Genomic DNA, 14,981 nt, shown 5'->3' on the forward strand with positions numbered 1-14,981 from the left:
AAGAAATCTATTAAATTTTGTTCTGCAAAAGCAATCTTGCACTAATAACAATTGTCAAATACAACAGTTGAGGATTTAACGTTCTATTCCCCTTTTTCTAGAGACTACAAGTTGCTTGAAAATTAAATTACAGTTAATATTTCTCCCCAGTGAGACAGTCTGACATGATGTGCAAATGCTTATGCTGCCCTGTAAGTCAGCTGTTCCCAGAAGAGATGGGCTGGCAGCATGAAAATAATTCAGTGCCAATAAACAATTGGCCTATTTTATAAAAAATAAACAGGCAAAAAGACAAACTGTTCCACTGCTTATACTAACCAAAAAATGTTGAGATGATTATTCTAAACACAGCAATGAAACTGCAGCTCAGTTTACTGACTTTCATAAGCTCACTTTAGATGTAGAATGGGTTCAGAACTGAAGTTCTTATTTCTGTGATGGTTCTTCATCTGCATTGACCTTCTCTCTTTGGAGCCACATAAATGCTGACTTTACTGTGCCATCTCCACTCTCTTGGGAAAAACAAATGAAGGCAGCCCAGACAAAGCCACAAAGCCCAGTGTAAGCTGTGCGCAGGTAAACGGGGACAAAAACGAAGTTTGACAGCTGTGTTGGAAGGAGAGAGAGCTCAGTTAGTGCTCCAGTCATTGTTAGGTCTTGTACTTACATGCCCCAAAACTCCACTGACTTCTCATTAGGTTAGATATCCTCTAAATGCATAGCATCAGGTTTTACAGAAAGAAAGGCTCACTGAGTTGCCCCAAAACTCACCTGCACAAAAGGCCAGTACATCAGTCCTGTCTGAAATGAAAACGAATCATGTTATTCTTGTAGACTTCAACCACAAAGATTAAGTTTTTCCTACCACTTTTAGCAAAGACTAAAATATATTTTAATAAAATTAATAGAAGATGGTGAAATATAAATTAAGCTGGTTAACTTTGAGGTTGCAATATTAAACTACTAATCATCTTTATGAGCTGCCATGCAAGGAATTTCTTCAAGAGATTATTCTGACTCATTTTAAATACAAAACTCTAATTACAGTGAAATCTTCAAAGTCACCTGACACCAAATACATAAGCACATTTACCAGATGGGTGAACAATTGTTTAAATATGTGAACATTTGTTTCAGCCATGAATGAAAAATACCACTGAACACTATTTATTTCACACGTTCAATGCTCCCTCTAGTTACTCATACACGTAAGACTTTCTTGCAAAAATCAACAGATAATTTACTCATAGAACATAAGGTCAATAGAAACCTTATGTTTTGATAGGATAGAGTGGGCACTGTTTTTAGAGTCATCTTCTCCAGCAGTAAAAATAATCCTTTTCTATCCTACCTACATCCTATCATTGTAAAGAAAAATGCACATGGCACATCACAGTTTCTCCTTCTATTATACTTTTATTTTAATCTATCTTTCTTCCCGTGCCTGAGAAATCTTTAAAATTCTTAAGTTGCTCAGCTCTGAGATAGCACAATTTTTTTTCCTTGGTATAGAGAAATGCTAACCAAAACCAGCTATTTATATCCAAGCCTTCCTAGAACAAGGGATTGCATTTCTGAAAGTGAGAAGACTGTCAGTGAAGAGTACAGGCTCAAAATGATTCCTAAAAAAGATGTCTCTATAACTAATGTTTTTAACAGGTGTTCACGTACGTGTTGTCAATAGTATTGCTAACTAAATGGAGTACTAACTGGAGCGTGCGTACTTCTTAAGAGGAAAGGTAGTGCAATCTTAGCGTATAACATTCGGTGTTGTACTGTAGGGCTCTCACTCAAACAGAGCCGGGTGCAAGTGTTTTATATATATATAAATATTGTGCATTTTTGGAATGGCATTATTTCATTCATCTGGCAGTCCTGCCTGCCCCAAATTACCTGGACTTCAGATGACTGCTGGTACTTAAAGTTTCCTACACATAATCAAATAACGAAGTAAGAGGGAGGCTGTTAGAAGAAGACATAATATTTAAAATATTTTATACAATAATGTTATTTTTTCTGTGTAGCTGGGTGATAAGTTAATCACTTGCCTTACCTTATAGGTATTCCAAAATTTCTTTTTACAGTCTGAAAAGATGTCCTCTTTCCTCTGAAGGATGCTCATACCTGGTGGTAAAATACTTAAGACAATCAGAAAAAAAAAATAATAAAATGTTCACTTTTTTTTCAATAATATCCCAAGCTGTTCTCAAAATACATTTTGAAAGAAAAGTTGATAAATATTACAAAGAAAAAATACCATTCCTACTACCTAAAATGGCTACATCGTATATCCTCATCTATTGACTTGGCTCTCCAGGTTATGTGGCTTTCAGTTATATGGTCTCTGCCCACGTAACTGCAGTGGCAGTAAAAGCAGATACAAAACAAATACATCTTACACCCAGGAGACAGACAGAATGAAGCACTGTGCATATTGTTGAATTGCCAGAGGTGGCCCAGGTCCTCAACAGGGTTTAGGTGCCCCAGCCCACTGAAGTCAGTGGACAAGGGCACCTTTTTTTTTGAAAAAAAAAATTATTTGGGCCATAATCAGCCTGCTATTGTTATCTTCATAAATATCTATCTCATATGCAAATCCTAGAATAGACAAGTAGAACAATTTCAAAACCTACTTGTTTAAATTTCCACAGGCAGCATTTCAAAATTGTAAATAAATTCTAGTTGGTCCAAGCTCCTCTCGATTCTAGGCAAACACAACCTTGCAGCGGGCTCCCATCATTAAACCCAAGACAAGAGAAAAGCAGCATGATTTGAAATTATGGATTAGACCATACAAACTGGAGATAAAACGCAAAATAGTCAAAATAATGAACCGTTTAAACTATTCCCTGTGATGGGAACCCTCACGTGTCAAACTAGGTGTCTTTCTAAAAGCCGTAGAAAGCTGTAGCAGCCCTTTAAAGATCACCCACCGTGACTGGAAGATGCGACCTACATTAAGTGAAGGTGATGGGTGTTGAAGGAAAGGTTGGACGTGGTGCTTAGGGACATGGTTTAGCGGGTGACATTGGTAGTAGGGTGATGGTGGGACCAGATTTTCCAACCCTGATGATTCTATGAACTTCTATGACAACATGCTTGTAACAAATCGATCTAAAATCCAAAGCTACACATTTGCACATAGCAGAGACCTGAAGTAACTTAGCCCACCGCAGGTATCGTTCTAGATACATGCATGCAACGAGGTTATCGGTATCTCTCAGCTGACACATTATAGGCTCCTACTGCCGCCTAATTTAGGTATTTTTACCCTCCCTTCCTTCTTGGGTCCTTCACATCCTCCTGGTCCTTGGGCAAGTCTCTGCTCGCGTTCTGACATGGGCAGAAAGTAAAAATGTCATGTTTGACTTCTTCCTTGGCTTCCTTTCTCTTCAGTCATAAACTGAGTAAATTCCTGGCAGGGTCATAAAACGCAGACCTCCTGATACCATGCAGATAGTCTCTTCAGAGTCTAAAGTTTCTTCTTATTTCTTGGCTTTCAAGGTTATCCCTTATCACTCAGGGCAGCGCGCTGTGCTTCTACACACCCGTGAGGCAGAGGAGGGCACAGCCTGCTGAGCTGTCCCGCTTCCCTCACAGCCGCGCTTGGCTGCCTTTTGGAAACGGGACGGCCGGGGGCGCACCCGAGCCGCGGCACTCACCCGTGTAGAAGGCACCAACGGCGACCGGGGCGGCGAGCAGCTGGTCGCACAGCACCTTGCCCAGCACGGCGGCCGGGCGGCGGCCGGGCAGCGCCCTCTCCAGCGCCCGCAGCCACACGTAGTTGAGGTTGCCGTGGAAGGTGAGGGCCAACAGCGCCACCCGCCGCGTCTGCGCCCAGTCCGGGGGCTGCCCGCGGCCCCGCCGCTGCGCCGCGTCCCCGGCCGCGGTGAGCCCGGCGTAGAGCAGCACGCTGCCCGCCCACCCCGCCGCCATCGCGGCCGGGCCGCCCTCACAGCCCCCGCCCTCCGCAGCGCGGGGAGCCGCCGCCGTGCCCTCGGTGAGCGCTGCCGGCCCCGCCCGCCGCTGCCTCGTCAGCGCTGCCAGCGTGGAGCCGCCCGGGCCCGGCGGAAGCGGCGAGCCGCGGGGCGTCCCCGGCCATGGACGCCTCTTTGGAGAAGGTCTGCGGGGGGACGGGAGGGCCCTGAGGGGTGAGGGGGCCGCCGGGGTGAGGGGGCCGCGGACCGGCGCCGAGCGCGCAGGGCCCCGGGGCTCCCGGGCCGCCCCGCCGGGCCTGAGGCACGGGGTCGGTGCCTGGCTGAGGTGTGAGCACCGCTCCTCCTGCAGAGCCTGGTTTCTGGGGGTTCCTGGGGGCTCCCTGCCGGTTCCTGGGGGCTCCCTGCCGGTTCCTGGGGGCTCCCTGCCGGTTCCTGGGGGCTCCCTGCCGGTTCCTGGGGGCTCCTGACGGTTTCGTTTCCTGGGCTGCAGCAGGGCAGTGGGGAGATAGCGCTGTTTGCTCTTTTCTGTTCAGCGCCCTGTACAAAGCAAATAGCAATTGTGTAATGATGTCAGTCACTGAGAAACTTGATTTTGCTGTTGTCACTGAGAATCAGTATCTGGAGGAGTTTTCTGGGACCTGTCACACTTTGGGCTCTCATTGCACCTGCGGTGTTTTGGGAGACCTGTCCTGAAAGCAAGGAGAGGCCGGCTGCACGGATGTGGCTTATCACCATTATTCGTATATGGCTTATCTCCGTTGTTGTATGCCTTTCAGGACAGTATGCATTTGCAGCAGCGTACACTCTGTGTGCTGTAGAGATGTTACTGCTTCCTTCCACTTTGCATCATTTCCTGTACTCAGCATGTTCGTTTTTTTGTAGTCTTTGGAATCAGCTAGATAAGTGTGAATGGGATGTGCTGCAGTAAAATGAATGAGAAGGAAATTCAGAAGGACTCTCTAACGTGGTTAGTAAGTAGACAGCAAAACAGCTGTATTAGAATCCAAATGAAGAATGCAATGTTAAGGAGTATTTGGTCGGCTTTAAATGCTTCAGTTCTTTACTAGCACTAACAGAAGTCATGGTGACTGCTCGTTCTTCTGAAAAGTTTTAATAAGTAAAACCTAACTGACTACTAGTTTGGAATATGGTCTTTACTGTGCTTGAATCCAGCAGACTTTAAAGAAGGCGCACTGATACAGGGCAACTTACTGCCCTATAGTGCTGACAGACTGCTTAAAAACTGTGTGCAACTAGGTCATCACAAGCAAAGAAAACACCCTGCAAGAATTAATGCTTAAATTTTGTAATGGAGTGGAAGTCTGTGTTTTGGTTATTTGAATTCTTGATGTCAGTAGTAGTCTGTCATGGCGAGGGCCCTATGAAAACTTGTGTATCTCATTTTCCACATACACAAATAGATATGTGTAAAGAGTTAGCATTTGTTTTACTTCCTCTCTTATTTTTTCATCATGGCTCTTTTCGCCTTGGATGATAAAAGCTGTAGCACTCTGTGTCATGTCATAACCCAATTATTGTCTTCCATGCACTTAGTGCCCTCTTGAAGTAGCCATTAGCTAAGATAGCTGTGAATCAGTAAAATCCGCACTTTATTTGGTCTTGTGTGTGATATAAAAGAAGTGTTCTTCATGAATCAAATTGAAATTCATCCAAGCTGGGATATTTTTATCCTCCGAGAATGTGCATCCCCTTACCTTGTGCTTATTAAGCAGTATCATAATGCATCTGAGTGTCTTTTATTTGTACCATGTCTCCTTTTTATGTTTTTATACATACAGCTTATTGGGATATCAGTGATAAGTGCTTTCTAATTTGTATAAAAGTTTGTAAAAACTTTGTATTTTTCATAATGAAGAAGGCCTTTTGTTGGAATCACCTAACTATAGGGTGACAGTGAATGACTACACTCATTAGTTGCATGCAGATGAAATGATTTAAGTGTGTGAGAAACTTCTTGAGAATTGAAAACATTGCATGGTAGGCTTGCGAGGAGAACTTGTAGAATCTGACATGCAGTTGTGCACACCAGCAATCTCATAGTTTAGTTTTGCAAGTGATCTTTGTTTTATCAGACATGGCTTTTTGTTTTTTAATTTATGAACACTGTGTGTCTTCAGTGGTATAATTAGGATGCTTTTTTTTTCAGAAATTCAGAAATTTGGGGGTGAATTTCAGGTTTAATTTCTTCTGGAAGCCTGTGTTCAACTCGAGAAGTTTGGGCAGCAGATCTGTGATTTTTTTGCTCCGTTTATGTTGTCATATATGACCACTCTTGAAGGATTTTAACATTTTAAGTTTCAAGTTAGGTGACTGTCGCTGGTAAAATAGGGCAAATTCTTTCTTTGCATCTCCTTGCTGTCTCTGCAGCGCTGTTTTCCCTAAACATGAATAAACTGTTTGGGCTTCTCTCTCAGCCTGTGACTTTTTTTTCTTTTGTTCCTGCATTAATTACCACAATATCCTGGTAACTTCAGGGAGTGCTTGTGACAGCAGATGTGTGTGCCAGTCCTGCTGCATGACAAGGAAGTGATAAAGTTTAAAAGAGCAAATGCCTGTAAGCAGAAGCCTTGTGGTAACAGTAGCCTTCTGCATTCAAGGCTAATAGTCAGGAAAGTGCTGCTTTTTTATTTGTCATCTAAGGCATTTCTTAGCCTGCAGAATAAACACAGTATTATTTTGGCTTGAAGAATTCTGATCATTGTTTGAGATTAATTTATTGTTGAGAACGTTTTTTTTTTCTTGGCTGGTAAAACTTTTTTTCTAGGCAAATATAATAACGTAAGGGGGAAATAAGGCATACTTCTGGTGAAGTACTGTGCTACGCCTGTGAGTCTCTTTGCACGCAGAATAGTTTATGCAGACTGTTTGAAATCATCCCTTTCTGGCATTAGGAGTACAGCCAGCAGAAGTGCAAAGTAAAGATTGTAAAACGCTGATATGAAACAGCATTCTCACTTTGGAATTTGTAATTGGTGTTCGGTCTTCTCACAACCAGAGATGACCCCTTATCTTTCCCCCTGTTGCCAGGTGACCCTGAGGTGTGACATGCTGCCTGTATTTTACAGTTCAAAGTGCTTAAAGAATAATAGATCACTTACATTTTGTAATTACATTTTTACACTTACATTACTTGCAAAAGTAAACACAAATTGTGCCTCTCACAACATTAACCTTACTGAATTTAATTAGCGCATCTCAAAGGCAACAACCGGTAAGAATGAGATAGGCGAGTGAATGTCAGGGTTCTGGACGAACCGGAGGGGGCAGGAGGTGTCGGGATGCTGAATGAAGGACGAAGTGGTGGCTAGTGCCTCCTTGGAGCTTGAAAGGACATGGCATGTCTTGGAAGCCACCTGGTTAAAGGATCACCTAACCGTGGTCAGTCATCCCGCGGTACCCAGGGAAGGGCTGAGGGCAGAAACTAAGGCTAATATGAGCAGTTTCAGTTTCTGCATCTGCAAGTAATGTCCCGGTTTTTGGAGTTGTTTCCTTGTTTGCATTTTTCCCTAAGTGCCTTTTCAGCAAAGGAAAAGCATATTGAAAAGAAAATCTATAGTGGATGTTGATAGTGAGCCTGGATCCACTTGCTAATATTAGAGATGGGAGCTACTGCAGGTATGGGGAGGCTGACAAGTATCAGAGCTAACTGAGAGCTGGCTTGTGCTGCAGGAGACCTAATCCCCTGCTTCACTGGTTTCCTGCTGGACACAATCTAAAAGGAAGCAACCACACCACTCCCCTGTCCTTCAGTTCTGCAGGAATTGTAGGCCTAAGCAACCTCATAAATCATCTCAGGCTTAAACAGGGGAAAAAAGGTAAAAATAGTTAAAGTGTGTTTAATGCAAGTGAGCTCACAAGATAGAGAAGAATTTAGAGGCATGAACATTCCGTTGTGCTGGATGGAGGATAGAAGTGCCCACAGCTTTCCCACAAGTTCTCCTAGTACTTGGCAGAAAGAACTGCAGAGCTGAAAACAAGTTTATTGGGATAGTGCACGTGAAGGATGCAAACCCTGCAGGAGGTCAAACAAATTGGTCCAGAGGAACTCGACGATGAAGCCTGTTGGTGAAAGGAAGTGAGCTCAGGTGGAGTGTCAGTGCACCTTGCTTTAATGTTGTATTTGCGTTGTTTGTCCTGTGAAGGTTTTACTTCTCCTTCCAAGATGGGTTGTAAATATACTCGTATGGGGACTGTAGGCACTAAATGACTGGACAAGCAGCTTGTTTTGAAGGTAAATTTTTAACAGGCGTAATCAAGAAGCAAGGAAGAAGAAATCCAGCTTTGCTGGCCTAGCCACTCATAAACAAGCAAACAAATAAGTGCCCCTGAAACTTACTCTTTTTGTCAGGCCAGTAAATAGCTAGAAGTCCTACATAAACTAAAGCACTGAAACAAAATGTAAGTTTCTAAGCGCAGTGCGTTGAAGATCGACAAGCAGTGCAATGAAAGACATTCAGCCTTCTGAAAATACATTCACATGAAAGTGAATTACGCAACAAACATTTCAAAATGCTTTTGAGAGCTGAAACAGTCTGCAGTTTTGCTATGTGAAGATTCTCAGGTAGGAAGACAAAAGGCTCTTTCAGGTGCCTAAGGAGGAAGGCTCTGAATGAGTTTGATGGCCTGGCAGTGGTGACCATGCAAGCTAAGAGTAGAATTTCAGGTTGCATAGATGGGTATTTAAATTCAGGTTAACACCTTCCAAGTTCTGTCTCCCGTGTTTGCTTTTGTGGGTTGCTTTTATAGGATCTCGAAATTATGGCTCCACAGTTTGTTGGGAAGGGATGGGCAGTTTATGCAGCAGGGCCACCTCCGGTTGCCCCAGGCCAGTAACGTTTCTGGCCCACAAGTTTCTCTTATCTTCATGAGAAAGATAGGCTTTTGATGCACTTCCCTTACACATATATAAGTTCATCTTCTGCTGTTCTCCAGGTGTTATGGCTACTGGTTTTACAATTGTGTTTGTAGATCTTACTGTGTTGGAAAAGTCCCCATGGAAAGCCTCGTGCAGGCAGGATGCCTTTTACATCTGTGCAGCTGTTTTGCACCCCCCATCTCCTCCCCCAAAATGGATGTGGACCTGTGGTCAGAAGGTAGTATTGGAGAGCTTGTCTGCTAGTCTTACTTCAAGAACATGAAAAAAACCTCTGTTACTGCTGCTTGGGGTCTATCCACACATGACCTTATTTACAGACTGAACTGAACCAACGTACTACGTGATCATGGCATGTTATTGAAGTGCGTCCAGAATTTCCCTAACTGTCTTGCTGTTGCAACTTCACCACACCTGTTTTTCTTGCTGTTTAAATTCTGCAGATAGTCTGCTCCTTCCCACCTCTGTGCCCTCACTGATTTGAGCAGAGGAGGGAGCATGTATAAAATTCAGTGTGCAGCAACAAAAGGATTCTTTTGCATCCTGTAGTTCAAATGAGAAAATGAATTGCTGTGCATCCACTTAGCGGCTGGAAAAATGCAGAAGGGGTTCATCTTCCAATTAAATCCACATCAGAACTGGAGGACTTGCTGGATGTCGTAGCATTTTACGTTTCTTGGCGTAACTTCTCGTGACTTTATCTCACGACATAAAACTGTATTTTATGTCTTTGTTCTGCTAGCTTATTGACACAAGGGTTTCATGCATGGGTAATTGCCACTGAGACTCAGTGAGTCACAAGGTAAGCATATGCAGGCTTTAACAGCTGCTGTCGTTCCAGCAGGTGAATTAATTGTGTTAGTAACAACCAAAAGCAACACAGAGGCTTTTTTGTAATGGCTCTACATCTTGTGTCAGCATCTCCAACAGATCTGTTTGAATATTTGCATGTAACTCTACGCAAAGTTCAAGCAAATAACTGCCTTAGCATTGCTAGTGTTTTATGGCAACTTGTAGCAAAGTATGTGAGATTGAGTAGTCACATCAGTAAGTTATGTCTATTATTACTCCCTTAAAAATCAGTTGTGCTCCAGGGAGTCTCTAAGACCTTTTTCTAGAGTTTCTTTGATGTGATGCTACTCTGGACACTTCGAAAATGTATGGAAATATTGCCAATGATCATATTTAGGATTTTTGCCTAGCTCTGTATGTTGTATTCTGAGTACCAAATGCTTGCAGCACAGGTATTTTTTATCTCTGCGATGAGGTTACGAACTTTGCAAGTTTGTACTGCTGTCACACAGCATATGAAGCAGTCGTGGGCCTCACCTCCACTGGATGTTATAGAAGCCAGAAGTGTAAAAAACAAACAAACAAACAAACATCTATTGTTAGCTGCTGGGGGTTACTGTGGGAGAACTTTATGGAATACACTGTTCTTTATTCTGCCCCGAAGCATTAGTTACTGGCCAGTCCTAAAAGGACAGACTGCAGAGAGCTCTCAGCCTCGGTTTGAGCCAGTGTGACCATGCCTGGCTACTGATTCTTCCAGCCACCTACCACTTGCTATGATATGAGTTAAATCTCTAAATATTTTGGTAAAAATAGTCTTTGAACATATGGTAACTCTCATTTTTTTCCTCCTTGATCAGTCCTCCGGATGAAAGTAGTGTAAAATCCTCATATAAATTAATCCCACTTCCTTCTGCGGTTAAATTTGCTTTTGTCTGCCTCTGCGTGAGCAAACATATTGGCCTGTGTCGCACCACGCATGCGGCACAGTTACACGCTTTTCCATCAGGAAAGCATGTGCAGGCCTTGAGGCCTGCTGCTCAAATACTGTGCAGACAAGGAATTATGGCCCTGCACTATGGGTAGGGTAAGCTTAAGTGTTAAACTTGGTTAAGATTTTTTTTTTTAAAGCAACAACCACCAATTGCACACACATACAAAGAAAAAGAAAAAAAAACACAACAACAACAGAACCACTGAAGCAGCAGTCAAAGTGGTTAACTGCTGGAGGCTTTGGAATGAGGACGAATCTCTTGAAAAACGGTTATTACTGAATTTGCAGACACTATGCTTACAGTGCGTTTGGGAGCAGAGAAAGGGAGAAGGGAGACTGATGAAAGGGTCACCTGAGTATCTTAGAGTATTTTGCTGTCAGATCTGATGAGTGGTATCAGTGGTTTTACCTTCTACCTTCATAATGGGCTACATTTAATACTCAAGTACTGTTTAATATCAACCACTGTAGGTAAACCAAGCCCTGAGATGATACCTTTCACATCCTCTGGAAGCTTCTGGATGTCCTCCGATCCTTAAACAGATAAATATTCCTGGTCAGATCTCTTGTGTCAGTGTAGCGAGGCTTCTTGGGTTCAACTTCTTAAAGAAACTTCTTCACAGTTAAAGCAGTTCTTTAGAAAATAATACTTGCTTTTCTTTGAACTTGTTACCTGGTTCATGGGAAATAGGTTCAACTTTTTTTTTTTTTTTTTAAAGTTCTTCCACCCCCACGGGCTCTTTACCAGGGATCTGTTGCTACCTGGTCTCAGGAGTGAATTCATGATTTGTAACCTGTTTTGTGCAGCTAGAGGCTGCAACTCAGTGACCTAAAACCTGCCTTGGTCACACTAGTCAGTTTTCAGCTTCCCAAACAGCTTCTTTTTCTAGAAGGTACCTTTCTTGTAAGAAATAATAGTGTTGGGTTTATCCATTGATCGTGGTCTGTTTGTTTTGTTTTTCATGGCTTTTTCCTGTTACGGCAGAGGGGCTAGAGGATTTTTTTTAGTGAGAATCTTGGATCTATCAATAATAAAATCCACATCATAACTGTGTTCTGTTTTGGGTTAGTTATTTTAGGTTAATAATATGTTTTCATTTTTGTCTATTTTGGATTCAGGTTATACAGCACATTATTTTTAAATGAGTACACATGCGTGTCTGATGCATGAATTTGTATTGAGTGTGTTGTGGGGACAATAGTAAGATAAATGTTGTTCTGGTCTTTGATAGAAGTTATCTTTTATTTTCCTGACAGATGGTTGACCCTACTCTAGCAGAAATGGGAAAGAATCTGAATGAAGCAATGAAGATGCTAGAAGACAATCAAAGGTATGTACAAAGAATAACAACCATAACACAATACCTATTTGTGCTCAGGGTATGATTATTTATGCCATTGTCAGTAAGTGGGATAGAACTCATTTTCCTGGTAGCTGAAGGTCGTCCTGTCCTTCTGAAGCTTATACCTAAACAAACTGCTGTTTCTCAAATAATAGGATTTTTAAAATATCCACACATGTTTTTATGCATGTTCTGTAATATTCAGAGTAAGTCCAGCAAGTCCATTTTTTTCAGGGTTGTTAGATCTTTTCCTATTGCTGTGCAAGTAACTTTTAATATGTCTGTATATGAGACTCTTCTTTAAGTTTAACATTTTCTGTTAAAGCATTGAAGAAACATTTTAGAATCTCTTTAATCCAGTCTTGGCTAAACTTTTGTTTTGGGCTCATCTGATTTATCAAACTTTTCAGTGAAATAAGTTGCGAACATATCAGCATGTATTTTTGCAAGACAGCTACATTGATGCTATAAAACACAAACTAAATACATAATTTGTTCTTGTGTCTTTAACACAGAAAAGCGGAGGAGGAAAATGAAAAGAAGTATGCACGGAAGGATATTCCTGGACCACTACAAGGCAGGTGGGCAACAACAGTTTTTGGATAATAATGTTCTATACTGTTTAGAATATGTAAAATACATGTAACACATAACACTTCTGTGTTAAGGCAAACAGGAGCATTTACCATAGTCTGGCATTGTAACAACTTCTGTGACTTTTTCCATATTCGTGCAGGGAAAAAAAAATTACTTGTCCTAGGTGACTGAAATTTTGAACTATTGGAAACAATTGGTGCATTGGTACATATCGTCATTAAGACATTATAATAAATATAGATATACCTGTGCTATAGAATCAAAATTAAAACACCAAGACAATAAATTAATAACTGAGACTGACAAGGCAGAAAACCTTTTTTTTTTTTTTTTAATAAATAAATATAAAAACTTAGAAATCCAGTTTAGCACAGCTGTCTAAAAAAATGTATGGAGCTTTTGTGCATATGGCAGATAAAATCATTACATCTGAAAACTCAGACTTAAAATTTGTTGTAACCTCTGCTCTGGAAGAGGAAATTTTTTCTTCAGAAAACATTGCAAAATCTATTGAAGTCTTTTATGTACATAAATTAACCTTGTTTTGGAGTGGAGACACTGAATTAGCTTTTTCTAAGAATGAAAAGCATTTCCAAATGTCATTGTGTCCTAAATGGCCTCTTTGCTAGACAGTGGTGCTTAATTTGTTGTTTTTTTCTGATGTTTTTTTTTGTTTTCCCCTCACTGATAACCCAGTGGCCAGGACATGGTGAGCATACTTCAGTTAGTTCAGAACCTAATGCATGGTGAGGAGGAAGAGGAGTCTTCACAGGCCTACCGGTAAAGTCAATATGAATTGTTGGATGTGGCAGATACCTGATTTTGTTCTACTCTGATATTACAGAGCTTGCACTTTAAAATGCTTAAATGTATAAAGATACTGTGCAACCATGTGACTTTTTAAAGGCTACTTAATTACATTATATAGTGAACCAGAATAATGCATTAGGCTTGGCTTTCCTAAAATTATCAAGCTTTCATTGAGTTAGGGCTATTAGTAAATGGAGTTGTACAATGGAATTCTCTCTGATATGACAGCTCGTTTTGTTTTTTACTTTCTGAAAGTTGGTTCAAGTCTGAAAGTCTTACGTCTTTGAATGCCAACAAAAATATTTACTACCTCGTCCTGTGAAGTTTAAAAGAGGTTTCCGTTTTCCTGCAAAATGGAAATAATACTAACTTATCTGTCGAAGTTCAGTGATATTTGAAAAACAGTTTGGAGATGGGGAAGAAAAACAGGAAAAAAAAATAAACTAATGAAAGCTATGCTATAATAACGGTCTCCTGAGTTTTCTCAGCATGAGGAAGGGAAGGTATATGTTTAACGCACATTGAAGTCACAGTGCAGATAAGGTGCCTAGTTCCAACTCATGCTTGCTGATCACAGTAAACCTTCAGTTATCAGTAGGATTTACCTTGAATGGCTAAAAAGAAGCTGAGGTGTTACTGTAAGCAGCTAGGCCAAGTGAATGTGCAATGTCTACACTGGTATTTTAGTATAGTAACATACAACAGCAAGAGGGAGACTGGTATACAGTATTTCCCTCTGATAAATATTTAAAATTGCATGTCAACAAATTCTACTACTGTAGTGAAAACATGCAAACCTAAATTTACTGAAACGTTCGTGACTTGTATTTAGTTGGCAATTTCTCTGTTCTGGCTTGCAGACTTCAAAATGTTGGTGAACAGGGTCACATGGCTCTACTGGGGCATAGTTTGGCTGCTTATATATCAGTGCTGGACAGGGAAAGACTGAGAAAACTTACAACAAGGATCCTTTCTGACACTACCCTCTGGCTCTGCAGGCTTTTCAGGTGAGTTGCTGTAAATAACTTAAGTACAACTGGGCAGTAGTAATTGTTTAAAAATACGTGTGATATCAACAAAATAAACTGCTATCATGAAATTACAAGTATTCTTTGAAAGATCTTTAACACATCACATTTTTTTCTTTTTTTAAAGACATTGAATGGCAGAACTTGTTAGTAATATGGTTGCCATAAAAATCTTCTTATAGTGGCTATATGGTGGAGTTAAGGACCAAAGTGCAGTTCCAACATATAGCTGGTTGATCATTTAACTGATTTTTTTTTTGAGATATATGTTGTGTTGCTGTGGTTTGAGGTGCTTCATATTTTTGAAAGTAGTATTCAGTTAATTTGTCCTTTGCTTTTCCTGGGTCTAGCTCACTTTTCTAGGTAGGAAGGGATTCACTGATGAGAAATTCCTTTTTTCTTCCTGAAACAACAAAAAAACATTTTATCACTCTCACAATACTGCATCTTTCAGAAAATGTTGCCAGTGCTACTGAGAAGTGTTGGCTTTTTTTTTCTTGTGTGTAGTACAAGATTAAATGGTTAATATAGCTAAATATATAAAGTTAACACAAATTTAATTGTTTGAATTATAGATCGTAAAGG

At 41.0% G+C, this 14,981-nt stretch overlaps 2 protein-coding genes and 1 non-coding gene across 6 annotated transcripts in view; 1 reads left to right on the forward strand and 2 right to left on the reverse strand.

Annotated features, from left to right (window-relative positions):
• BMERB1 (bMERB domain containing 1) overlaps positions 1-3,945 on the reverse strand; it is a 63,652-nt gene extending 59,707 nt beyond the window's left edge. Inside the window, exon 1 of the mRNA XM_066977528.1 lies at positions 3,663-3,945. Coding sequence (XP_066833629.1) covers positions 3,663-3,936 — 274 coding nt within the window. The 5' untranslated portion in view covers positions 3,937-3,945. The remainder of the gene's footprint in view (positions 1-3,662) is intronic.
• Positions 1-14,981, forward strand: part of PDXDC1 (pyridoxal dependent decarboxylase domain containing 1) — a 75,789-nt gene that overhangs the window by 41,082 nt on the left and 19,726 nt on the right. Inside the window, exons 1-5 of one of the 4 annotated variants that reach the window (XM_048067092.2) lie at positions 3,662-3,802; positions 11,876-11,949; positions 12,477-12,542; positions 13,255-13,338; positions 14,229-14,375. In XM_048067092.2, coding sequence (XP_047923049.2) covers positions 11,876-11,949; positions 12,477-12,542; positions 13,255-13,338; positions 14,229-14,375 — 371 coding nt within the window. In that variant the 5' untranslated portion in view covers positions 3,662-3,802. Of the gene's footprint in view, positions 1-3,661; positions 3,803-3,940; positions 4,122-7,877; positions 8,045-11,875; positions 11,950-12,476; positions 12,543-13,254; positions 13,339-14,228; positions 14,376-14,981 lie in introns of those variants that run through there. The other 3 variants (XM_048067084.2, XM_066977507.1, XM_013176919.3) reach the window with 3 other exon arrangements.
• LOC106033371 (uncharacterized) lies at positions 572-3,656 on the reverse strand. The gene is made up of 4 exons (XR_010825058.1): positions 3,272-3,656; positions 2,054-2,124; positions 772-801; positions 572-606 (listed from the first exon to the last, which is right to left on the reverse strand). It is a non-coding gene; the product is annotated as an uncharacterized protein (transcript).

Source organism: Anser cygnoides, chromosome 15 (genome assembly GCF_040182565.1).
Source record: "Anser cygnoides isolate HZ-2024a breed goose chromosome 15, Taihu_goose_T2T_genome, whole genome shotgun sequence".
NCBI lineage: Eukaryota > Metazoa > Chordata > Aves > Anseriformes > Anatidae > Anser > Anser cygnoides.